The 25269-nt window shown below is 48.2% G+C and overlaps 1 protein-coding gene across 6 annotated transcripts in view; it reads right to left on the bottom strand.

The window, feature by feature from the left end:
* Positions 1 to 25269, bottom strand: part of LOC139052546 (cell adhesion molecule Dscam1-like) — a 1125159-nt gene that overhangs the window by 296261 nt on the left and 803629 nt on the right. For all 6 annotated transcript variants that reach the window (XM_070529666.1, XM_070529665.1, XM_070529658.1 and 3 more), the window contains 2 exons: positions 23036 to 23341; positions 21305 to 21466 (listed from right to left, as the gene is read on the bottom strand). In XM_070529666.1, the coding sequence (XP_070385767.1) occupies positions 21305 to 21466; positions 23036 to 23135 (262 nt within the window). In that variant the 5' untranslated portion in view covers positions 23136 to 23341. The remainder of the gene's footprint in view (positions 1 to 21304; positions 21467 to 23035; positions 23342 to 25269) is intronic.

The raw sequence follows: 25269 nt of genomic DNA, 5'->3' as shown, positions 1-25269 counted from the left end.
TTTGAGTTATCATCCATTGTTTCTTTCCTGATTTCGTTGTTTTCTCTTAATCAGTTACTTATGGCAGGTTTCTTTCCCATTGCCGCCACCCATGAGATTATTTCGGCCTCTCTGACTTTCCGTTTGACGTTCTTTGCTGCTGTGTTCCCCACCCTACAGGTCGCATACTTGCTGGTAAGCTTCCTAGTTCTTTTCCTCTACTGTGAATCAATGTTTTTCCTGTACAGATACTGCAACACTCTCCCAGCCCATTTACTTTCTTACATATTCCTCAGTCGTTCTTCATAATCAATTTTACTGTGAGCGTCCCTCACTTCAAAACTAGTCCAGCCCATATACCCTGCACAACTTCATTTGCAGTCTTCCCGTGAGTGCCCAGTGCGAGGCGACCCACTGACCTTTGGTTCCCACCGAGTCCTGATTGTACCCCTGATTTAAAGCAAACAACCGCATTCCCAAAAGTAAGTCCTGGAACCATTGCACCTTTCCACATACCGCGGAGCACCTCGTACCTATTGTATCCCCATAGCGCTCTGTGCTTCATTATGGCTGCATTTCCCTTCCCCTTCACTGTTATTGTTTTTTTCCTGTGTTTCCATATATATATTGCCTTCGGTTATCCATATACCGAGATATCTTTATTCTCTTACCTGAGGTATTTCGTTGCCCTGTAGTGTCACTGTTTGTTCACTGTTTTCACTGAAAATCATTACACCTGATTTTATAACACTAAATTTCAAACCTAAATTCTTACCTTTGTGTCCACAGATATTAGCCAGACGTTGCAAATTAGTTTGCTTGTTAGCTAGCTAAATAGTGAGCGGTTTGCAAAATAGTGAGCGCCATCTGGCGCACAAGCAGCGAAGCTGCAGCGCTCTGCGTGGGAGAGTATGTGGTTAGAAAGCGAGTTTCGTTTCTCGGCTTCTGCGTGGCCTCTGCCGCGGCAACCGCGTGTGTTCATTGCGGCAAAAATAATTGAAGATGCCATCCCTCTGCTAGCGTTTTCGTACATGACAAGGACCTCCGACTTCTCGAAGTGTACCATTCAAACTGATCGCGTGTGGAAGTATCTGCTTTCTAAAACGGCCACTATTCGCCAGACTCATCGAGGCTCGGCACTTACGGAAGGCAACGTTAAAGATATCGTATATTCGGAAGCTGCTGATGCCAGCGCGGGACTGATGCGAGCGACATGGACTCCTTCAACGAAGAGCAGAATGCACGTCGCCGAAACACGCTGCCGATGTGTCGCCCAGTGTCCACACTTGATTTCGCAGATTGACCGCGCGCAGCGACCACCGTACAAGGCGGCTCGCCTTATTTGCTCTTTGCTGCCGACGGAGTATAGAGAGCACCAACTCTATGTTCATTTAATCGCGACATAATTGTCCTGACGGTAAAATGCTCACGAAAATAAACGCTTTATGACTCGTGGCGTTTTCATTGCAAGCGCCGTCTGCTGCTGCTTCGACAACCGGGAGCTAGGCCCACCGGCTCGAGCGATCGGGGGCTGCCGACAAAGTCAGCGGGCCGAGCGTGATGCTCCGCTTAGAAGAGTGTACCGTATTAATATGGCCAGTCTGCAACAAAGCACAGTTTCACGGAGCTGTTTGTCTTATTACGACGGTCCTTTTCTGCGTACGGTAAATACGGCAAAGTCTCAAACGGCGCGCCGTTCTCTCGACTGCATGCACCAACAGTCACCGATGACGACGGTGGGCCTTGCTCGCTGGCCCTGGGTGTCGCCGCTCTCGCCGGTTACGAAGAAGCTTCTGCTAGCAAGTGAACGCATAGTTTTTTGTGAACTCTCCAACGCATGCATATATATTAAGAGGCTAAATGAAAAATACATTTGGATATCTGTACACCGTCGGCAGAACAGAGCAAACCTCGCACTGGGGTCGATGCGCGCTGCCCGCCGGCGAAACCGACAGCCCTCGGATGGTGCGTTTCGGTCACTTCAGTGGCGTAGTGCTGGGCGCTAATTGTCATATGAGGCGCACTTCCGACATCACTTTATAACATTCATTATATTTACATGTCACCGACAACTGAATGACACCACTGTATACGCTTATGCAAGCTCTGTCCGTCCTCGTCCATCTTGAGCATTCCAGATTTCCGCCAAAATGCGGCTGCGTTTGAGGCCGTCGCGAGGACTGCAGGCCGAAATAACCTCGCGGCGCTGGCATATGATAATTCAGTAGCCGTAAGTAGGGCGATGAGAACCAGCTCTGCGAGGAGCGAGCGAGTTGTGTGCGGTGATGGAATCTTCGGCCATCGCTTATCCATGCTGCTTTCCTCGCCGGATAGCTCTTCTCACACGCAAACCTATATAAACTCGTGCTGCGTTTGCCAGTGAAGCAACCTGTGCACAATACGCCACACAAATAGCCGGACTTTCCACGAAAATACAGCGATCAAAACCTCCACAAACCGGCGTCTCAAGGCGCGCTATAGGGTTGCGTTGGTTGTTCGTCGGGTTCTCGTATCTAACCATGTAGAGGGCGCTCGCGACAGCCGTGTTCGCGCACACGCAACAGTATTTTTACAAACCGTTAATTCTAGACGAATTCAATGACTCTTTGCTCAGTGGAAAAATATTGTATAAATCGAGGCATAGCAAACAAGAAAATTGCGACTACGACGCAAAAAAACAGCAAAGCTCTGCATATTCGCGGAGGAAGAAATATACGAACACACTCAACGCAGACGCTTTTACATATGTGCCCATTTTTAAAGATATGTGCAGAGGAAACGGCGAGGAAATAACGGTTATAAGAAGTCAGTCACGTGTGATAAGCAGCAGCCCACTCGTATCGATTGCAGTCCGTGCTGTTTATCGATTCAAATTGTACGGCGACTATATTTGCGAACGGAGTGATCGTTTCCTTCGAGCAGCATCACGCAGGTTCGTTTTAATTAGGTAACAATTAAATATCAGCCAGTTTATTCGTCCAACATTTGATAGCCGCTAACTGGTGAACGTGTTTAAAGACGGTGAATTTTATCAGCTGCGGCGTTTCACTGGCGCAATGGCTACATACATGGCTTCCGGCGTCAGTGATCTGCCACATCTGGCCGCGTAATGACGTGTTGCATGAAAAAAAAAATGTGCTAGCTAGCGTGAAAACTCGTCGCTGAAACCGAGCACAGTTTAGCCGCGTTTACATGAATGCGACAACTGGCGCATCGCATCGCCTCACATCAACTTTCTAGCGTATCGCATCCATGTAAACGGGCCTAATGCGCTAGGAAATCGCGTCAGACCGCCGAGGTGGATTGAGACGAGTAAGTGGACTTTCGCAATGCATGTAAACGCGATCGCATCGCATTAGGAATTCTGGGAAATTTAATGAGCTGCTGATCTGCTGCGCTCGCCGAGCTGCAGCGTGGCGTGGCGCCGAACGCGTCTGAAAGCGCCGCTTCACCTTCTACGTCAGACGCTCGCCGAGCTGCGGCGCGGCGCCCGAAGGGTCTGATGCGCTGCTCTGCCTTTCGAGTGCGACACCGCGCGCGCCACCATCGCACCAAGGGTAATGCGCTACATATAAGCGCTGGCGCATCGCATTACTCGTGATACGCTAGGAAAGGTGATGTGCTACTGGCGCATTCTGTCGCATTCATGTAAGCGCGGCCTTCGGAAACCCACAAAATTGGATTAACCTTGCAACCTCTGGGTGTGTGCACCGGGCAGTGAAAAAACACTGCTTCGCATTTTCAACTTTGAATTTCTTCGCGTGCGAGGCGGATGAAACAGATTCCTGTAGTCATTTTTTTTTCAAGCTAGAAAATAATGATAAGGTTATTGCTATTCAAAGACAATTCAAACAAGGTTCTTCTTATTTTGCCACGTTGCTATAATTAATTAAATTAAATTATGGGGTTTTACGTGCCAAAACCACTTTCTGAGTATGAGGCAAGCCGTAGTGGAGGACTCCGGAAATTTTGACCACCTGGGGTTCTTTAACGTGCACCTAAATCTAAGTGCACGGGTGTTTTCGCATTTCGCCTCCATCGAAATGCGACCGCCGTGGCCGGGATTCGATCCCGCGATCTCGTGCTCGGCAGCCCAACACCATAGCCTCTGAGCAACCACGGCGGGTGTTGCTATAATTCCTAACATGGAATGCAGCATAAAAAATAAATAGCCTTGGCCGTGTCTGCATGAATGATACACTACGATAAATTCACTGCACATTATTGCAAATATACTTCCGGTGATACAGTTGGATTAATAGCATTAGATACATAATAAAATTATTATGTTTATCATGTAGTATCTGGCAAAAAATTTCATTTAATCGATGCTTCACACAAGGACACCATTGAAAGAAATGCACACTCAAAACAGCGTTGTGTGTGTGTGCGCTTTTCTGTAATGGAACGTGTTGTGCACTGTTATTAGGCATTGTTGTGCCATTACCACAAGCCCGGATTCCGAATCTGCAAGATGCGGAATCTATCCTGCGAGCGCCATAATTCTCCCTTCACAAGACAAGATGCTGCGCCGTCGTGCGGGAGAAGCCTCGGCGAGCAGCGTGTTTGGACGTGTCCGCGTGTGCCCGACAGCCCGGCGCCGCACCTCCCTTGCCTGGAGGTCACCGCGCGCGCGAACTTTGAACCGGGTGGCCAGCGCGGTCGCTGGTTGGACCCCTCGGACGACCGTCGTGTGCTGACTTTGTATTGGGCCGTTTGAGTGACAATGGGCCTCGGGGATTATAAAAGCAGCGACACGCCGCTCGAAAACAGGACCTGCCGACCCCACCGGGAGAGAGTGTCGCTCCCGACTGGGGTGAGATGTGTAACGCGTTTTCGCCGGACGTCGTCGTGCGAGAACAGTCGCGTTTGTTGTGAGCACTCGGCCCCCGTGCCGACCCGTTCATGTCCTGTATGATAACCTGTATATAATGTATAAAGTCCCTTTTGTTATTCTCATCGACGCCAGGCTCGGAGTCTTCGCTACCAACGCTCTGTCACGAAACGGGTGACGAGCGCTACGGGACCACAAAGTCGCAATAGTGGTGCAGCGGTGCAAGTTCGTAACACTGGATGGCAGCTACGGGATTGACCGGCATCAGCTACCTCGGCGCGGTGAGTGCCTGAAGTTTACCTCAAACACCAGACTTTCTCTGACACAGGTTATAGTAGCTTAGGGAAGGATTTGGTGTTGCATTGTGATAACCTTGTGTGTTTCAAGCCTAGTAAGAGTGTTTTGAAAACCAGGGGATGCTGAGGGGGTAAACAGGGCAGTGTGTGAAATACTTGCATATGTCTTACTAGTAGTGTTATAGTAGCGTACGGCAGGTATATTCAAAAAGGGTAAACAGCAGGAGGACAGTGTGAACGATGGAGAAGTACAAGGTGAAGGAACTTCTCGAAATTTGTGAGGAGTTGGGCATTGAGTTGGGCTCAACCAAAAGAAAGAATGCGATCCTTGAGGTCATGAGGACTGGGGACGTAACGGCTGAGGAAGCCGCAGAGGCCTGGGCGGATATCAATGAACGTCGGGAAAGGGAGGAGAAGGAACGTTGCGAGCAGGAAAGGAAGGAAAATGAACGACGGGAAAGGGAGGAGAAGAAACGTTGCGAGCAGGAAAGGAGAGAAAAGGAACTTCGCGAGGAGGAAAAGGAGGAAAGGAGAGAGAGGGAGCGACGTGAGCACGAGCTTAAAATGAAAGAGTTGGAGATCCGAAATAACTCGCCGGCGCCTAGTCTCACTTCTAATGTTCCAAGAATACGCGATCAACTTCCACCCTTTGTCGTCGGAGAGGATATGGCCAAATACCTCGTGAAATTTGAGCACGTGTGCGAACGGAATAGCATTGAGCGATCCCTCTGGGCACAGAATCTGTTAGCGTTGCTTCCTGGGGAGGCATCAGACGTAATAACTTGCTTATCGAAAGAGGCGTTTGAGAGCTACAGTGATGTGAAGGAAGCGCTACTGCGGAAGTACAAATTGTCGCCCGAAGCTTTCCGGCAGAGGTTCCGGTATGCAAAAAAGGGTAAGGAGTCGAATGTTGACTTCGCGTTTCGTCTAAAAGCCGACCTGGTGGAATGGCTGAAGGGCGAAGAGGTTTACGACGACCGCGACAAAATTGTCGAATGCATCGCGTTGGAGCAGTTCTACCGTTGCATTGATGAGGATGTCCGGCTCTGGCTGCAAGATAGGCTAAAGGAGGTTAAGCTAAACAAGGCAGCAGAGTTAGCGGAAGAGTATTACACCCGCCGCAGCTTGCACAGCAAGGCAGTGCGCGTAGAAAAAGCTGATAGAAGAGATGGGTTTTCCGGGAAGTCCGACGAACGGAAGCAAATCACGCGTCGCGAGTTTCGGAAAGATGAGTCTCTTACCAAAGAAACTGTAAGGGAAGGACAGAATGCATCTCAGAATGCTAACGATGGTCCCAAGCAGCGAAACGATACGATGCGTTCTTTTGAAAAACGGAAGCCGTTAACTTGCTACAATTGCAAAAAGCAAGGGCACATCGCAGCGAGCTGCCCAGAGAAAATTGCTTTTGCGACAATACGGGAAACTAACAAAAACATACGACTATTGGAGCCATATATGCGGGAAATTAAGGTAAACGGCAAGAAGTGCCGAGCACTTCGAGACTCTGCAGCAACTATGGACGTTGTCCACCCGTCTTTCGTCTCCTCGAGTGATTTTACGGGAGAGTGCGCTTGGATACGGCAAGTGGCCGAGGAGGAGAGTGTCTGTTTACCGATCGCAACGGTTACCATTGAAGGAGAGTTTGGGAAACTTAACACAGAAGCCGCTGTGTCTGCCGCCCTCCCGGAGCACTTTCCCTACCTCTTCTCAAATAGCTCGGAGCAGCTGCTGAAGGATCAGGGCAAATCATTCTTTGCCGACGTGGCGTACATGGCCCTCACGCGATCCAAAGCGCGCCAGCTGTCGAGGGAACTTGACTTTGAGTCGGTGAGCGAACAGCGGTGCGGCACACGGACTGATCAGGGTAACTTGAGTGGCGAGCAGGCACCGGAGAGGCAGAGCTCGGAGGCTGGCCTGGTCGAGCGTGTCCTGGAAGTGACTGGGAGTGACGCGTCCCGTGCTAGCCGCGATAAGGACACGACGCCGCAGTTAGGCGACGCAGGATCCCTACTCGCTCCGGTTTCCGCCAGCTGGCAGGAGCTGGCTGCAGTTGAAAGAGAAACTCTGATTCGCGAGCAAAAGGAAGATTGTTCAATAGCCGATCTGATGAAGAGCGTCAAACTGGGAGTGAAAAAAAAGAGGGTTTCATTTTACGAGGAATCTGGCTTATTGTACCGCCGCTACACAGATAAGCAGGGTCGCAAATATGAACAGCTTCTGATTCCTCGGAAATATCGACGACAGTTACTGGAACTCGCGCACGAAAATGCGTGGGCAGGGCATCTTGGCTTGAAAAAGACCAAGGCTAGAATGGCTCAGGAGTTTTATTGGCCGTATTGTTGGAAGGATGTCGAACAATTCGTGCGCTCTTGCGACACCTGCCAGAGAATCGGCAAATCCACTGACAAGTGGAAGGCACCGATGAAGTTGGTGCCAGTCATATCCGAACCTTTTCGGCGACTAGTAATCGATATTGTAGGCCCTCTGCCAGAATCAACGAACGGTTGTAGGTATGTTCTGACCGCCCTGTGTGTCGCGACCAAGTTCCCCGAGGCAGTACCTCTTAAGGAGCTAAATTCCTCCCAGGTCGTGGACGCTCTGCTCTCAATGTTCGCACGCGTCGGATTCCCTTCCGAGATTCAGTGCGACAATGGCAGCGTCTTTACCAGCTGCCTAACTTCTACTTTTTTGGAAAGATGCGGCATTAAAGTAGTGCACAGTTCCATCTATCACCCGCAATCTAACCCAGTAGAGCGGATGCACTCGGTGCTGAAGCGAATATTGAGAGCCCTGTGCTTTGAGCGTCACTGTGACTGGGAGGCCTGCATTCCCGCCGCTATGTTCGCCTTGAGATCGGCTCCCCATGAGAGCACCGGCTTTAGCCCCGCGGAGCTTGTATATGGCCGGAGCCTAAGGACTCCGTTGCGCATGCTGCGAGAGTCTTGGGAAGGCAGTGACGACGACCCAAATGTAGTCTCGTACGTCCTTGACCTCCTCCAGAGGCTCGGGAAAACCAAAGATCTTGTAGAGAGCCACATGAAGGCGGCGAAAACCTTGTCAAAGGAATACTACGACAAGTCAGCAAAAAAACGCACCTTCGAAGAAGGTAGCCAAGTGATGTTGCTGCGACCGTCGAAAAAAAACAAGCTCGAGGTTCATTGGGAGGGGCCCGCAAAGGTTGTAACTAAGCTTTCCGATACGAACTACGAAGTTAAGTTAGGGAAACGGCCCAACAAAATTTACCACAGTAACTTGATGAAACCCTACATTCAGCGTCGCGCGATTATAAGCATGACGATAAATGCTGACGATGAGGAAGGGGCCGAAATCCTGACGACGGCTGATATGAAGGGATGTGGTATAGAGCTAATGGTGGAACAGCTGACGTTGGAAGCGCGTCTAAGTGCCGCCCAAAAGGAGGATTTAAAGGGAATCGTTTCAGAGTTTAGGGAGGTTTTTTCGAGCCGTCCCGGAAGAACGACGGTCCTAGAGCATGACATCGAGTTAACCTCTGATCAACCGATCCGCAGTAAACCCTACCGGTGTTCGCCCGTGCAGAAAAAAATCATGGCTGAGGAGATTCAGCGCATGCGTGACTTGGGGGTTATAGTACCAAGTGAGAGCGACTACACGTCGCCCTTGATACTAGTCCAGGCTCCAGGAAAAGATCCGAGGCCATGTGTCGATTATCGGCGTCTGAACGCGATAACCCGAGATCAGACATATCCTATACCGAACCTGGAAGAAAGGGTAGAGACAGTGTCGAAGGCAAATTATATCTCTACCCTGGATCTCGTGAGAGGCTATTGGCAAGTACCCCTTACGGAACGGGCTAGCCGCTATGCCGCCTTCGTTTCCCCGCTTGGAACATTCCGGCCAATCATGTTGAGCTTCGGCCTCAAAAACGCGCCGTATTGTTTCTCTAGCCTGATGGACAGAGTGCTGCATGGTTTAGGCGAGTTCGCATTGCCGTACCTCGATGATGTTGCCATATTTTCGGACACTTGGGAATCACATCTGGAGCACTTGCGAGTCGTGTTGAGCCGGTTGAAAGAGACAGGTCTTACTGTGAAACCAGCTAAATGTCACCTAGGTTGCGGTGAAGTGACTTATTTGGGCCATGTGGTGGGGCGCGGCCGGCGTAGACCGTCCGACATCAAAGTAGCTGCTATTTTGAACTATCCCCGGCCAACCACGAAGACGGATATACGGGCCTTTTTAGGTTTAGCTGGATATTACCAACACTATGTGAGAGACTACTCTGACCTTGCCAGCCCGCTAACCGACGCACTTCGGAAGTCGGAGCCCGTCAAGGTGACGTGGGACTCAAAGAAAGAAAATGCGTTCCAAATGCTGAAGCGAGCATTAAGCCATAAGCCGGTTCTGACGGCACCAGACTTTTCGAAAGGTTTCGTCATTCAATGCGACGCGAGTGATCGCGGCATGGGAGCGGTACTATGCCAGGAAGATGCTAGTGGTCATGAACGACCAATTTTGTATTTAAGTCGCAAACTAAGTTGTAGAGAAGAGGCATACAGCACCTCTGAGAAAGAGTGCGCCTGCGTTGTGTGGGCCGTTCAGAAGCTGGCTTGTTATGTCTCCGGTTCTAAGTTTGTTGTGGAAACAGACCATTGCCCTCTAACTTGGTTAAGTAGCATGTCCTCTAAAAGCGGCCGTTTGCTGAGATGGAGCATGACCCTACAGCAGCACAGCCTCGTTGTCCGTTATAAGAAGGGAAGGTTGAACGCGAACGCTGATGCTCTAAGTCGTGCATTCTAGGCCTCGCTTCTTTCAGTGGCCTACTCGTTCCTGCTCGTTGCTTACCTTCTCTTACTTCGCGACGACCTGTCCTGTTCACAGGGAGATCGGGGCAAAAATGAATGACCTCATTTGCTTCCTCAGTAGTATGTTTTCGGTCCAAAGCGATTTCAAGGGGACCATTCTAGTCGTCATTATTATTGCTGATTAATAATTGTTTCTATTTTGTTGTGTTGTTAATTTGAAAACTGGTTGTTTGAGCCTTGTGTACTAGATCGCACACCTGCCTCTTGTTGCAGCGGGAGCAAAAAGAGGGATAGCAATTTAGTTAGGTTGATTTGAATTATGGCCTTGTCTGGTGTTTGACGGGAGACAGAGGGCACTTGTTCGTGTTGGGTGTTGCCTTTTGCCGGTAGGTTTTGCAAGCTGCAGAACGACCAAGCGGGACCAGTGGCGAGAAGCAAGGTCTTAGGAACGACCCGAGCGGAGCTGGTCAAGGTGCCTTGGCGACGACGTGGTGAGCAGAGCTCCTGTCCTGGCGAGTCGGACCTGGGCACGTGAAGTTACCTGGCGTCCCGACACTGAACGTGAACTTGGACGAGCCTGACGAACGTGCGCGCCTGGCATCCGAGCCCCGTGGAGGCAGCTCGTCTTCCCGGCGCCTTATCTGAGGGCGGGGATGCTGTTGTGCCATTACCACAAGCCCGGATTCCGAATCTGCAAGATGCGGAATCTATCCTGCGAGCGCCATAATTCTCCCTTCACAAGACAAGATGCTGCGCCGTCGTGCGGGAGAAGCCTCGGCGAGCAGCGTGTTTGGACGTGTCCGCGTGTGCCCGACAGCCCGGCGCCGCACCTCCCTTGCCTGGAGGTCACCGCGCGCGCGAACTTTGAACCGGGTGGCCAGCGCGGTCGCTGGTTGGACCCCTCGGACGACCGTCGTGTGCTGACTTTGTATTGGGCCGTTTGAGTGACAATGGGCCTCGGGGATTATAAAAGCAGCGACACGCCGCTCGAAAACAGGACCTGCCGACCCCACCGGGAGAGAGTGTCGCTCCCGACTGGGGTGAGATGTGTAACGCGTTTTCGCCGGACGTCGTCGTGCGAGAACAGTCGCGTTTGTTGTGAGCACTCGGCCCCCGTGCCGACCCGTTCATGTCCTGTATGATAACCTGTATATAATGTATAAAGTCCCTTTTGTTATTCTCATCGACGCCAGGCTCGGAGTCTTCGCTACCAACGCTCTGTCACGAAACGGGTGACGAGCGCTACGGGACCACAAAGTCGCAATAGTGGTGCAGCGGTGCAAGTTCGTAACAGCATACATGAATCACAAACTTACCCACGCTTCCACCACAGTAATTGAGGCTCTTGTTTTGCCTCCAGCCTCCAAGACGCCGCTCATATTTGTTCACCCCTTTGGACTCTATTGTCCCTGGACGTACAAGTCAACAGTGAATGCGTCATCACCGAGCCAGAATCCTCGCAAGGTATGTTTCTGAACACTTCAACTAGAACTGTGATTTGTTCATTTATTCGACTAACTTTTGTTTCACCATTTTTTGCTTGCATGTCTGTCATGACTTCATGATTTCTATTTTCAGGAACAAGGACAAAAGAGAGATTACTGGTTTGCAAGCTGCCCACGCCAAGCCATAAGGAGCTCAACGGCCGCCACAATGACACCAGGTCCTCTTGAACTACGTACGTCACCATGAAATGTTTGCAAGTTTACCAGATAGAGCACTGTGAGCCCTATCAGGAAAGAAGCAGTCTACAGTTTTGTATCATCCCGAGCGGGAATGCTAAAATTTGACAAACAAGCTTACTTGCTTTTAATAAGAGCGTTTTATGACAATCGGAGAAGTAACATGTTGAGTCCCAACTTGTTTCTTTTCTCATCATTACAGCCATGACGACAAGAATAGAAAAACAATGTAGTAAGCTCCTACTTGCTAATTCAAAAACTCTGTCATCTGCTATTTGCTAATCAGATTGACGGGCATTACCACCAAGTATGACATGCTCCCTCATAGCGTTAATTTGTTACTCGAAATTGCAAAGAATTTTAAAACCTTCAAAACCGCTCAGTGCAGTTTTGAGAAAATTATGCTTCAATGAATGTTGACTGAAACTCTGACAGTCGCTGTTCACTTTATCATTCTATTTTTTTTATTTAAAGTACCCTCAGGGCCATATGCCATTAAAGAGGGGAGTGGTTACAAAGCAGTAGGGTAAAACAAATCAACAAGAGCAGTGCGTTTTGGTAACGCAATGATTCTCCTGATTATACAATCTTAGCTAATGTTTTGCCAAAAAAGTTTGTTATCGGTGATGACTACGATAATTGAGGAAAGTTGGTTCCATTCCTGAGATGTACTGGGGGATGAAAGATTGAAAGAAACACTTCGTGTAACAAGAATAAATTCCAACCTTACATGCGATGATCGATGCAGTTTGAAATGTACTTGAGGCCGCGGTATGAAGTCGTTCTGAAGTGTGGTATGATGGAAAGTTTTATGAAATAGCGAAACACAGGCGACTGCGGCGGTTCGCTAGGGGAATAAGTGCTGGTTAGTTTCATTGAGGTTATGCTCGTGGTACGGTTATAATTTGAAAGAATGAAACGAGCAGAATTATCTTGTACTAGTTAAAATGAAGTAATAAGATTAACGTGACTGGGATCCCATATTGCAGATGCACATTCAAGTTTCGAGCGTTTTAGAGTCTTGTAAATGTGTTTTTAAACTAGACAGCCCTTTAGAAAAGTTGCGCCGTAGGTACCCGAGCATGTGAAAAGCACTGTTAATGATGTACTCTAATATTGGTCAAATGTAAGTTATTTGTAATGTGTACACCAATATATTTATAGGACATGAAGAAATCTAAGGGAACGTTGTTAAGATGGCAAGTGCTAGGATTAAAATCACATCTTGATATATGCATTATTTTTCATTTCTTAACTACGAAAGGCTCGTGTACAGTTTGCATGAAATCAGTAACTAGGCTAGCCCTACACCGTAAGAGATGGCTAGAAAAGGCAACTTCACCCAATGGGCCTACTCCACACTTCTCAAATATAACAAACCAATAAAAACAAACTTTCTTTCTCTTCAAACAGCAGAAGACATACCTGAGGACAGTGTGTTCACAAAAAGATTTTGAAATATACTCGAAGTTTGGCTTAACATTCAGGCAGTCAACAGCGGACGAGCAAGGGAAGCCTCAGCGTGGGAACTTGTCTTCGCTTTCTTTTTTTCCTTTTTCAGTTCCCTCCTCCTGTGCCACAAATGCACTGGGATTGTGCCGCTTTCAATGAACACCTTTCATTCCAACGCTTAAGCGAGTTCCGCCATGAGCGCACTGGTTATGTGCCGCTCTTCAATGAACATCTCGCCCACTTTGGTCACTGATTATATGCCACTGAGTGTGCGGCAAGCGCGGGAACAATTATAAGCGATCACAGGCACCGGCGCACTACTTCTCGTCTCGAAGGCCACGCGCGGACTTATACGCAGCACCACTAGATGGCGCAGCGTGTCCAGAAAGGAGGGCGAGAGAGGAGCCCGGTTGCCGCGTGAAGCGCTTCTCAGCGTTCGCACGCACCGGCGCACCACGCATTTCGGAGGCCACGCGCAGGCTTCGCGATGGCGGTGCTAGATGTTCTTCTGAAGAGTATAAGCTTGGGCTGGTTGGTAATACATAGTTACACAAGAAGCATAGCGCGGGAAGGACGAGCGACAAAGAGTAGACAGGACAAGCGCTTGTCCTGTCTAGTCTTTGTCGATCGTCCTTCCCGCGCTATGCTTCTGGTGCTAGATGGCACAGAGTGTTTTTAGGGAAGCGCGAAAAAAGAGCCCCGCCGCAGTACACGCCTCATACATAACTCGTTTCGACGGTCCAAAATGTTGTGTCGCTATATTGATTCAATGCAAAACGCACTATTGTCGACAGTCATCTTGAGATGGGTTCCGCCACTTTTTTTTTCTCTCTGTCTCTCTCTCTCTCTTTGTCCTCACTTATTCATTTAGTATCTTGTTATCGTCAAATATGAACTAACTACTACATGATGAAGTTCTTTTAATGTTTAAGACACTGATGTGTGAATGGTAGTTATACTGTCATTCACAGCTCAATGCTAATGGTGGTTTTCACGTCCTATACTTACGTGGATTGTTCTCTGTACACCGACTCACAACACAGACATTATGTGAGCCCAGCCCAAGCGTTAGTTAGAGCCAGTTTCACTATGAACAAACAAACAAACAAACAAACAAACAAACAAACAAACAACCCTGACATGGACAGTTTGCTGTGAATAATAAAAAGTAACTGTCTTGCAAAAACTTTTCCTTAAAAAAAGTTTTACTGCTCCGCCTATGTAGGAAATAACACGGTACGCTTTGTCGTAACCTACTCTATAAACCCGTATACAAAGGTTACACTTGCTTTTTTTTTCTTTCCTTTTTTTGAGCCCATGTCTGTATTCAAACTATTATCTCTGTGATGTACCGGTGCTGCAGTAAATGTAGGCAGGGACACATCCCCGATAGCAACGCTTTCTCCTACAGAGTTCCTGTACACAAACTTTTGCATTATCGTAATAGATGTAATCTACGAATAATACAGTATTCGAGTAATAAATTTGTGGTGTGCAGTAGTACGTGTGCATTACCGCATAGATGGTTAAATATCGGGCGATTCACTTTTTTACCATTTCATCTTTAACAGATATTATCGCAAAGTACATCACCCTTATGATGGCTTTCCCTTATAGCCTTTCTTTTTTTGCACACATAGTCTCGCTGCACGTGCCCTATACCGCTCAGGGATGTGAACTATATGCATTACTATGACGAAGCAGTCGCTGACAACGTCCGGCGACCGGCATCAAAGAACGGCTCTGCTCCTGCACCTGGCCCCTTCCTCTTTCGCTGTCCTTTTGTGTTCCTTAAAAGTTACACACTTAAAAGTTGCACAAGAAGCAACACAGCGCGTCCCGTTTTCGCAAAAGAGCGGCGTGATTGCATTATCAATTGAGCGCAAAGGGCAACGCATGGGCAGGGCACGTCGTTTCGAAAGGTGCCTACCGTTGTGACGGCCGCGAAGAGAGGCGCGGCGGCTGTTTGCAGGCGATATGGGCCGCCAAGGCGCATCCGTTTTTTTGCCCCCTCGCTGAGCCCGTTTGCTTTTACTAAATGCGCCTCGGGAATCGTTAGCGGGCCTCCTCGTCGAGGCAGTTCTTTTTTCCTCGCCGGGCGAGGAAACGGAAGAGGGAACAAGCCAAAAGCAGCGCGGCGAGTTAGAAGTCGATTCATCGACATTCGCCGTTCGCGAGGAGCAAGCCGTCGGTTTATGCGCTCCGGAGGTATACGGGCGTGAAAGGCACTCGGCCCCCGAGCGCAGTAAACCGGCGCGCTCGGAGTGCGGGCCGGGGGCGCGGCTGCGGCGCCGGCCCCCTATCGTCGCAGCATCGCTGTTTTGATCTGCTCTCTAGTGTCAAGTACGGGAACTCCGTCTATTCGGTATTTTCTTTCTTTTTGCGTTGCAAGGAACGGATAGATAGAGACAGGAAACACAACTGTTTCGGGTCCGATACAAGAAGGACGTTTTATCGCCTTCTCAAGCGATTTAATGGAAGAAATAAATAAAGGAAGAAAAAAATACAGAGAAATGCAGATAAGATTTTCATGGGAGACAAACAAGAAGACTTCTTCGTATAACGACGCTTTTTTTGCTTCTATAAATGACGGTGAGCTTGCTGTGTCGCAAAAAAGAAGTGTAAACTAACATCACACTAAATCGTATATGTCTATGTATAATCACTGCATCTCGTATGCGCTTATTTTTCAATGGCGAAAACGTTTTTAGTTATCATCCTGCTGAGGCATTCGCTAGGTAAAACCTGCCGCCATATGCGCCCAGACGCTCTTATAGAAAGGTCTTTGTCCTTACTATAACGTAAGTTAGGAATAGCTTGTCAAGTATTCTACTAACGTGCTATTAATTACATTTAGTACCACTGGTTTTAGTAACCTTACTAAACGGAAAAGGTAGTAAGCGTTACTAATGGAGCTTAGTTATTAACTCCGAAACTCAGCAGCCGTTACTAACGCAGTCTAGTGAAGCATATTATGTGTATCAGCGTTGCTTCCGTGACGCTCATTATATGGCTTCAGTTTTAAAAGCATATACGAAGAATGGAAAGATCCAAAGCAATATTTCTACGTTTCTTCCATTTTCTTGCGTGTGTGTGTGTGTGTGTGTGTCTGTGTAATACATTATACCGTCAACTGATACTACGTCATGGTCATACCAGGAACATCAGGTTTCGAGTGATCACACTGAACAAGAAAGAACCAAAGGAGAACATCGCATCTCACGATACAATAAAGCGGGTGCGGGGCAAAATACCTTTAGGAACCCTCTCATGAGCCTTTATAGCGATACTTTAGGAACCGGTGAGCACACGTGTACATATGTACGCCAGCCACGAGACCAACATAAATGTTAACCACGCAACGGTTAACCTAACATAGTAAATGAAAGAGGTAAAGTTGATATAAATGGTGCACTGAGTCCGCCATCACGCCGCGCTATAGAACTTGGAACAGACGAGGCCGTCGCTCTGAGTAGCTGTACTAGTAGCTAGACTCAAATTTTTGAGCAGATTGTGAGAGGCACTGACTGCTTCAGTTATCTTTGATTAATTTTTTTAAGACTGCAAGGAATGGAAGGTTGCTGATCATTTTTTTCGTTAGCAGTGTGCGCTCGGATGCCTAAAACATATTGGACATTTGTTTTTTTTTTTACCCTCCAGTTTTTCAAGTTATATAAAAATTTTCCCCGTTGAAAATGTGTTTCACACTTCAGGAACAACTTATCAAACTGCCGCTTCTTACATTCTCATGAAGGCAACCCAGTACAAGTCACTTGGGAACGCGGATTGGCAACACACTTTCAATTCTAAGCGATCATTATTATTCGCAGAGCGTCTTTATTAATAGAATGTCTGTCAACGCACTTGGTCGACGCCTGCTTTTACGAGGCGCTCTTGCCTACAATATTTCCTTCAAATACATGTATTTCACTTGCTAATACAAAGAAAATGTTTTATTTGCCTCTCATATTAGTGCAGGCTTTCGGTTGGATTTACCAGCAATGCCGGATTACCGAGTTCCTAGCTGCAAAGATACTCTATGCAGCCTTCTACATCAGCGGACTGGTCTGGAGCCGAGACTAGTGTTCTCGCACCATCCGACCAACGGTTCCCGACAGCTTGCTTCCACCATTCTAAATTCGTAGCATTATACACAAAGTCGGCCGGAAAATTCCACGTGAAGCCAGAAAGCTAATTTCCTAATACAGGGCGAGACTGCGCAGTTTAAACAGTTTAAGCGTATTGCGTGCGCGGTTGGTAGCTGCCATCCGAAGCACAGTGACAAGTGACGCGGCCACTCGCCGCGACAGCAATCAGTAGCGTGTCGGCGCAAAAGATTCTACGAGCCCGTCCGCTTTCGCCGTTCCCCATACGCCATGTGTAGAAAGGAGGCGTTAAACCTGGGCCAGAAACGCCTAGGCCTGTACTAAATTAGGGATTGCACGCAGTACGGGACACTCTGGTATCAATGAAATTAATTAATTCTGGGGTTTTACGTTACAAAACCACAATTTCATTATGAGGCACGCCATAGTGGTGGACGCCGGATTAATTCTGACCGCCAGAGGAGCTTTAGCGTGCCCATCGAAATGCAGCCGCCATGGCCGGAATTTTATCCCGTGACCTCGTGTTATAGCAGCGCAGCACCATAACCGCTAAGCCACCGCGTGGGGTATGGGACGCCCTGGTAAATACCCGACCAGTGAGGATGGAAGCTGACTAAAGGTGACCCAGAACGAGAGTACGTGCCACACGTGAATTAATTACGCATGCGCTTGCAGCTGTCCCCCCTCCGCTGCCAAAAATTAAGCGGAACCACCCTGAACGGCAACTGTCGAAGATTTACGTAGCATTATATGCATGGCGGTCGGCGTGGTGCGGAATGTATAATGTTCAGCAATGTAAACATGTGCATCCTCTGCTCGTACTCCTCACGCATATATAAATAAACAGCGCATACTACATCAACATAACTCCCCCCACCACACACACTCATTACTACACATAACGCATTCCACACCACGCCAACCGCCATATAGTGCTACGCATATCTTGGTCCGCTTAATTTTTCTTACATGAAAAGGCCACCGCCAATAGAGTTTTAGTATAGCGTAAGACGCTTGCGTTAGCGTTAGTGTGCGACGCAACAATAACGCTAAGAAAGGCTGCACTGCGCAATACAAACTAGTCAATTAGAATAGCGGAACGGAGAAAAGCGTTAATGCCAACGCAAACATGTACAGCGCGATCTAGATGTCAAAACACGATCTATACTGACAAGCCAAATCCATAGGAAACGTCGAGCTAATCCAATGCCGAAAGCGCAACTGCCTCACTAAGCCAAGCGAATGAGCGAAAGACAGACTCGACGCTGCTAGAGCAAATATGAGCAAACTCTCTCGTTAAGCCTGCTGCACCACTTAATTGAGAACGTATCTCCAAAACAACGCCAATTTGTCACCAGTACGCCGCTGTCGAAGTGCCATCACACAAATCTGAAGCAAATACGAGCTTTAGCGGGGAACGAATGAGCCGAACAGTGCAGGCCGATGTCTCGGTAGGTCCAAAGCGCGGGCATGCAGCTGCCGCCTTGACTGGCGCGCCAGGTTGCCGTACGTAAGGCTCTCTTTGTGTGAGTTAACGTTCAACGCTAAATCTCGAAAATAGCGTACGTACGTCAGAGATCCAGCACCGTTTACGTACAACGCATGCGCAATGTTCAGCACGAAACGGTAACTCCCTGCGCTTGCTTCTATGCGGTATGCTAAAACTCTCTTATAGCTTAGTCCCCTCGTACATACGGCTTCCGCGACTGGTTTTTATCAGCGACGCGACTCTACACCCCTGCTTTCAAGCAAACCAAAGTGCGACCGTGCAAACCGTGGTTCCATGCTTCTGAGTGGGAGCATTCCTCGTCGCTACGCGTGGCTTATCGCCTTACACATCGGCATTGTAGGCGGCACAGCGAAAAAGACCAGTAGCAGTAGCCCCAGCGGCCTGCAAATCAGGCAACACACATTTTCTTGACCGAGCGGAACCGAGCAGATAGCGCAGGCGCATTCTTCAATGCACTCCTCTCGCGCTGCACACAAACGAGCTTAGGGCTATGGAGAGAATAAGTGCCTCTTTCTTGATCGTTCTTGTTCGTGTTCTTATTGAGCTTCTACTGCTCTTCCAGTACTTCGGCGTTAAGGGAAGTAAGCGATCTGTGTGAATACATCAGCAAAATTACTTTACTGATATACACGAGACATATAAGCTTGCCCCGCGACTACAGAAACGTGAAGATGAAGAGTATATGACAACGGCGAAGGTAAGGCCTCGTTACAATCTGTCGCTCCCGACCATGCAGGCCCTCTCTATATGTTGTCTATCAGGTCTCGACAACTATGCCTTCTTGGCCGCGTACTTTTTCGGCTCCTACCGAGAAGGGGAGATGGCGAAGTGCACGTGCGTGACATGCATGCATGCAAGACACCAACGTGCTACATCCCGCCTGACCCAAATCTAGTGGGCAGAAAATGTCCATTTTCCTCCCGAATGGCTCATCCCCCTCTTGTAGCTTCATCTAGGCTCGATGCACGTCACAACTACGCCGAGTCGTAGACTCAAGGCACGCTTTGCAGGTGCAATATGCAACCGTTTCCGGGCACTCCAAACAATTCCACACCAACCCTGTGTGATCCAAGGACTTACTCGCGAAGAAGCTACCCTTCTCTAGCGCGTTAGAACTAGCACCGCGTACACCCAGGCTTGGTTATTTAAGACTGGATTATCCGATTCCCCGCTTTGTGCCTTAGGTGGTGATGGGTGGAGCTGTTGATCCAGTTACGTACACAATTTGACGGGGAAAGAAAGGCTTTACAGCTCAGAGAATAAAGGTCTTCCACGAGCGAACATTGAAGACATTGCGTTCCCTGAAGGGTCCGTAGTAAGTAATCAAGAAGTGAGTTAAACGACTATTGATTACCTTTCTTCATGACACGCAGTTGATCAACGTTTGTTGACGCACCATTGCTAACAATGTACGAGGTAATCCAGTGCAAGAACTTCCAGCCGATCATGCCAGTCTAACACCGCCTTCTGCAACACCACCACCACCACGACCACCAATTAGGTTGCATGCCAGCGCCCCATGGACCGTTCCAAGGAAATGCCTGTATGTGCAATATCAGGAAAATTAGCGATGCATAGGCTTTTGCATTAAATATAGAAAAAAAATTGTTCCACGAAATGACCACGTATTTCGCGTGAGCGTACTTTCTGTCATTTCTGCCATCATTGTTTATCTAATTATTATCTTATTGTTTACTTTAGTGTTTGTTCAAATATTTCTTTTAATTGTAGCCCATTTCAAGGCAACACAATTACGTACATTATTAAATGACTATTTTATTTCACGTCTCATTTACTAGGATCCGTTGCTGCAGTTGTTTCTTCATCTTCCGAACATAGCAACGGCTTCGGGATCTGTAGATGCACGTTGTTGTAGGCGGCGTTTCCATTGCATCTCGGTCCTTCTAGCTTGTCGTACAGCTAAAAGATCGCGAGAAGGACCCGCTCCGTCCATACCACTTCACAGCTATGAAGCACCAACTGTTATTTTCAAGCGGAAACTGATTACAGAATTGATTAAGTGCCTCCATAGGTTCTCCCCGAGTGCCACGTTATGGCGGGCGCTAAATCAATTCGCTCCAGGCCTTGCTACCTGTGCGAGTTGGCACGTATCGCGCCAGCTGTGCCAGTGACGTCATCCGCATGGTCGCTCACGTATTCTTACCTACGTCATCTAATTATCCGCAGCGATAGCTGCGCCGCTGAGCTCATTCTTTGCAGTGTGCCAACTTTTACCGCTGAGCTTCATACACCCGCATTGCGAATCTTCAAAGTGTGGGCATATGTGCTCACGCGTAAAAAGAAATGCGCAAATGGCAAAAGCAAAGAGAAACATAAACTATGTTTACAGTCCACCTCATTCTTCCTATGCTAAATCCTCGTGGTGGCCCAGCGACTTAGAGTTATGCTGTTAAGGGTACTCGGCCGCGAGACCCCAGACTGGGAGTGTAATGCCAGAAAGCCCGCGTGCTGGAATTTTGATGCATGTTGAAGAATTCCAGATTTTCAAAAATTAGAGCCTGCAAGTCAGATGCGACATTGTTACCCTACAAACGTGTTTCCTTCAATATATAAAAACCTGAGACTCATTTGTAGTTCAGAATCCTGGCCGCTGTGCTCTCCTAGAAAGCTGGTTCGCGAGTGAACGCTTTGAGTACTCACCGATCACTTTTAGCAGGACGTTTCCCGTGTGCTTCTGGTTGCGAGAGTCCGTAAATCTGCAAACGTAGTTGCCGTCATCTGATACTTGCTGCACATTGCTGATTGACAGGCTTCCATCTGGCTGGACACGCTGCCGGTGGTTGAATGGAATCTTGTTGCTTCCTGCAAAATTGATCCCAGCACTTGCTTTCATTTATGAGGTAATTTTTCTCAGCCATTTTTTAAAATTTTTGTAGAAAGAAGCACCGAGATCAAAAGTGATTTTGGAAGACATCTAGAAACGATTTACCGTCTGTGTTATGCATCCACATCTGTTATCTACAAGTAATGCGGGCAGTATTGTTTTGCAAAATGCGAAGTTGCTTGAAACGCTTGTCACAAGCGAAGAACTTGCACGCCGCTTGCAAGGACGCGACGCTGCCTTTTGACCAATGTTCAGTCATATTACTGCTACATTCATTTCACACATATAGTGATATGCGCACTTCCACAAAAGGCGTTCCGCTACGCTACATGAAGATGCAGACGGAATCTCATGCAAATATACTTACTAAGATCATATTAACGCACTACAACATACTCTACATTTAGCGTTGTGTTGGATAAAATCTAAAAAAACACTTGCAAATATATATGCTACTTTCGTTTTAGTTGCACACCCTGCGCACTTTTCTGTGTATTGAAAAATAAACAAATGGAAGAGCACGGAGCCAGATGCAAAATGTCGCGGGAGCTGGTAGAGACCACTAGCCTATAGTAATATTCACTATATATATGATATCATTGCATGAAAGTTGTCTGCATCTCCAACAAACCAAGCAAATTCAGCAAAGAAATCCTAGAACTTACACACTGGGGCAAGCACTGAACAACCAGCTCGAATTTAGTGCTAGAAATAGAGCTTCTTGAAGAGTGACGTGGAGTGGTAATAAATGTCGGTAAAAACCAGCCGTGAAAGTTCGCTCCATAGACCACATTTTGGGAAAAAAAGGTTCAGTGACACAGTGGAAACAAGTTTCACTCGATATTTCTCATGATTCACTGGTCCCTCGTAAGATGTAAGACCATAAAAGTGGGTATTTCGAACGTGAAGTGGCGTTATATAAGACAATTAATGGCGCAAAAAAAGTTGATAAATCACAAGAACAGGCTATGCGAAAAACACGATGCGTAATGAGGAAAAGCTTCACATTCGAAAGATGCGCCAGGCATCATAAAACAATGCGCGCGAGTCAAACTCAAGACAATATTAACGTCAAAGATTAGGGTATAGTTGGTTCAGCATGATTCAAGCTATAGCAGCGCGACTTCTTGAAAGTGCACTTAAGGGAAGAACGAACAAGGAGAAGCGCTGACTTTCAACTGGGGTTTAAGTCAGCGCTTTATCTTGTCAGTGGCACCCGTTTCTTCTCGTTCAGGAAGTCACACTGTTATACTTTGAATCATGCTGAACTCAAGCCTATATTTGCATCATATCTTCATTTATACGGGTGGAAACACCTATAAATAGCTATAAAGAAAGGCAAAATCTGTACGGCCCAAACGATTGCACTGTACCGAGACGGAATCTAACTTGAAAAATAAATTGTGTGATTATTTGTGGCAATCGTATAAATACAAGAAGTATTCATCATCGATAAATGCGCTGTGGGTGAGCGTCTATCGTTCTTGGCATTTCTTGTGTACAACTTTATTTGTACTTCGTATTTATTACCCGTGCGCAAACCTCACCTTTCTCCCAAGAGACGGAAGCCCAGGCGGCGACGTACAGCGGACATACGAGGCTCACTGACTTGCCCTTGAGTGCCGTGACGGAGCTGACGTCGCGCATGACGCGCAGGCCCTTGGACAGCGGCAGAAAAAGCTCGTCCTCTTCGGAGCCCGCCACGGCATCGTCCTCGGCCAGCGCCGAACGTCGTAGGAGCCGCGCGGCCGCCGGCACCCGCCTACCGGAGAGGCGCCGTCGGCAGCCGCCGCCGGCAAGCAACGGGCTGGCCGGTCCCGATGCGCCATTCCTCCCGACGGGGCCGCTGTCCACTGCACCAGACAGACGGGGAGCAGAACGGCCATTGAAGAACGGGCTTAATCGGCACTTTGGAATCACGAGAGAGCCCTTAAATAGCTTGCGAGGCCGGTTATAAACACACACACGCGCGCGCGCGCACGCACAGCTTCTTCGCAAACGGCAGTCATTTAACTTTTAAGGGCTCAAGTGTTGGTTCTCCCGGTTTGTATTAATTTCCCCGTATAAAAGGCATTTATTTGCCTCCTAACGGCCGAGTTTGGTCGTTAGAAAGGGTGAGAAGCAGATGGCTAGTCGCGAACACACGCGGACACTATTCATGTAAACAACGCCACGTTTGAGAAGTAACTGCCCCAAAATTGCATGACACAAACTCACAACGTGGGTTTTTGGCTATCTCTTCAACTCATCACCGGTTTGCTACCCTGCACTGCTCTCTCTCTCTCTCTCAACTCATTATTCACGCCTACTGTGAAGGACTGATCAAGAATTTGGCGGATCAGGCAAACCAATAAAAGAAAATAAATTATAACTTCTAATTTATCATTGTTGGAAAGTGAGCATCGTGAGAAAGGCTGCGTTGCATTCACAGGCAAATAGTGAGGGACAGGAAATATGAAAGCCAAGAAGGTTAGCCAGGCGCACTTCCGGTTTACTACCCTCCCTGGAGGAAGGGTATATAGAAAAGGGGATACAGAAAGGAAAAGAATGGGGAGAGAAAGAGCACTGGTTGCGTGCACACGTGAATATATATGCAGCGAAACATGCTAATCGTGGCAATTGGTTTAAACGACGCTTTCCTGTGCGAACTCGGTGCATCCCGTGAGCCTGAGCGAACGCCGGTGCGTCCCGTCACCTCCGGTGCGCGTGCTCTCTCCACTCCACCACCGCGACTTAATGACTTCTTCGCAAACCAATTGGCACCGCGCCGCGTCCTACACTCACACTATGATGCCTTCGGTTCCGCCATTCGTTCGGCGCTTAAGCTTGTCCGGTATTGTGGTAAGCGCAGGACGTAGCAGATTGGGCGGATCGCAGGTTGAGCAGAGGCGTAAACGTGAGTGTCCCGAGTGGTGCATCCACCTGGTGGTGCAGAGCTAAAGGCAAACACAAAGTTAATATTGCAGTAACCAATTGCATTCTACTTCACTGCTCGTGTAAATTTTTGGCAGCGGCGTTATCATGCCACGATTCTGCGTCGCAATCCGTCCAGTCCGCCTGCGCTTACCGGAATACCGGACACGCTAGAACACTCTGTAACCTCTACTGCCGCCTTTTTCCTCTCGGCGCCGCTTCTCTTCCCCTCCTCATCGCTCTCCACCCTCCTCTACACAATCGAACCACTACCGCTCAATGCAGCATCTAAACCAGTCGGACCCTACAACGAAAGTTTCGTTTACATAAATACCTCAAGTATGAATTTGGGAGCATGAGCTGAGGAGCATTAGAAACGCAACATTGATCAGGGCAATCGGCTAGAACCAACAAGGAAATCTTGGACGGCGGCGGAGCAAACAGCCCTGTGGCTGAACCCTAGAGTCGCAGCTTTAATAAATTGAATAACAGTAAATACCAGGCCCAGGATAGGTCTACGAATGGGAATTTACAAACTTCGTTGTTGCTTCTTTCCTCTTGACTTGTTTCGCATTCGGCGCATAGCGGGACGCTCACGACGCGTCGTCTATCGCGCCGTCATGGCGGCGGTGCAATACTATCGGAATGCAGCTATGCGTTTTTCGAGCGGCGGCTGTAGTGGCGCTTTAAGCTGTCACGCATCGAGCAAGAATCGGTTGACAGTAGGAACAAAAATGCATAAATGGAATTATCAAGGAAACCAACCATAAGTGAAATGAAGAAATGGTTTATAGAGTAGTGAGTCTTGCAAGACCTTTGCTCGAATCCTGTGATTGTAAACAACTTTATGAAGTTTGAGCCTGCGGCT

This window comes from Dermacentor albipictus, chromosome 1, assembly GCF_038994185.2.
Source record: "Dermacentor albipictus isolate Rhodes 1998 colony chromosome 1, USDA_Dalb.pri_finalv2, whole genome shotgun sequence".
Classification (NCBI taxonomy): domain Eukaryota; kingdom Metazoa; phylum Arthropoda; class Arachnida; order Ixodida; family Ixodidae; genus Dermacentor; species Dermacentor albipictus.
The sequence above is the reverse complement of the archived record's forward strand: the minus strand, read 5'-3'. Positions and strand labels throughout refer to the sequence as shown.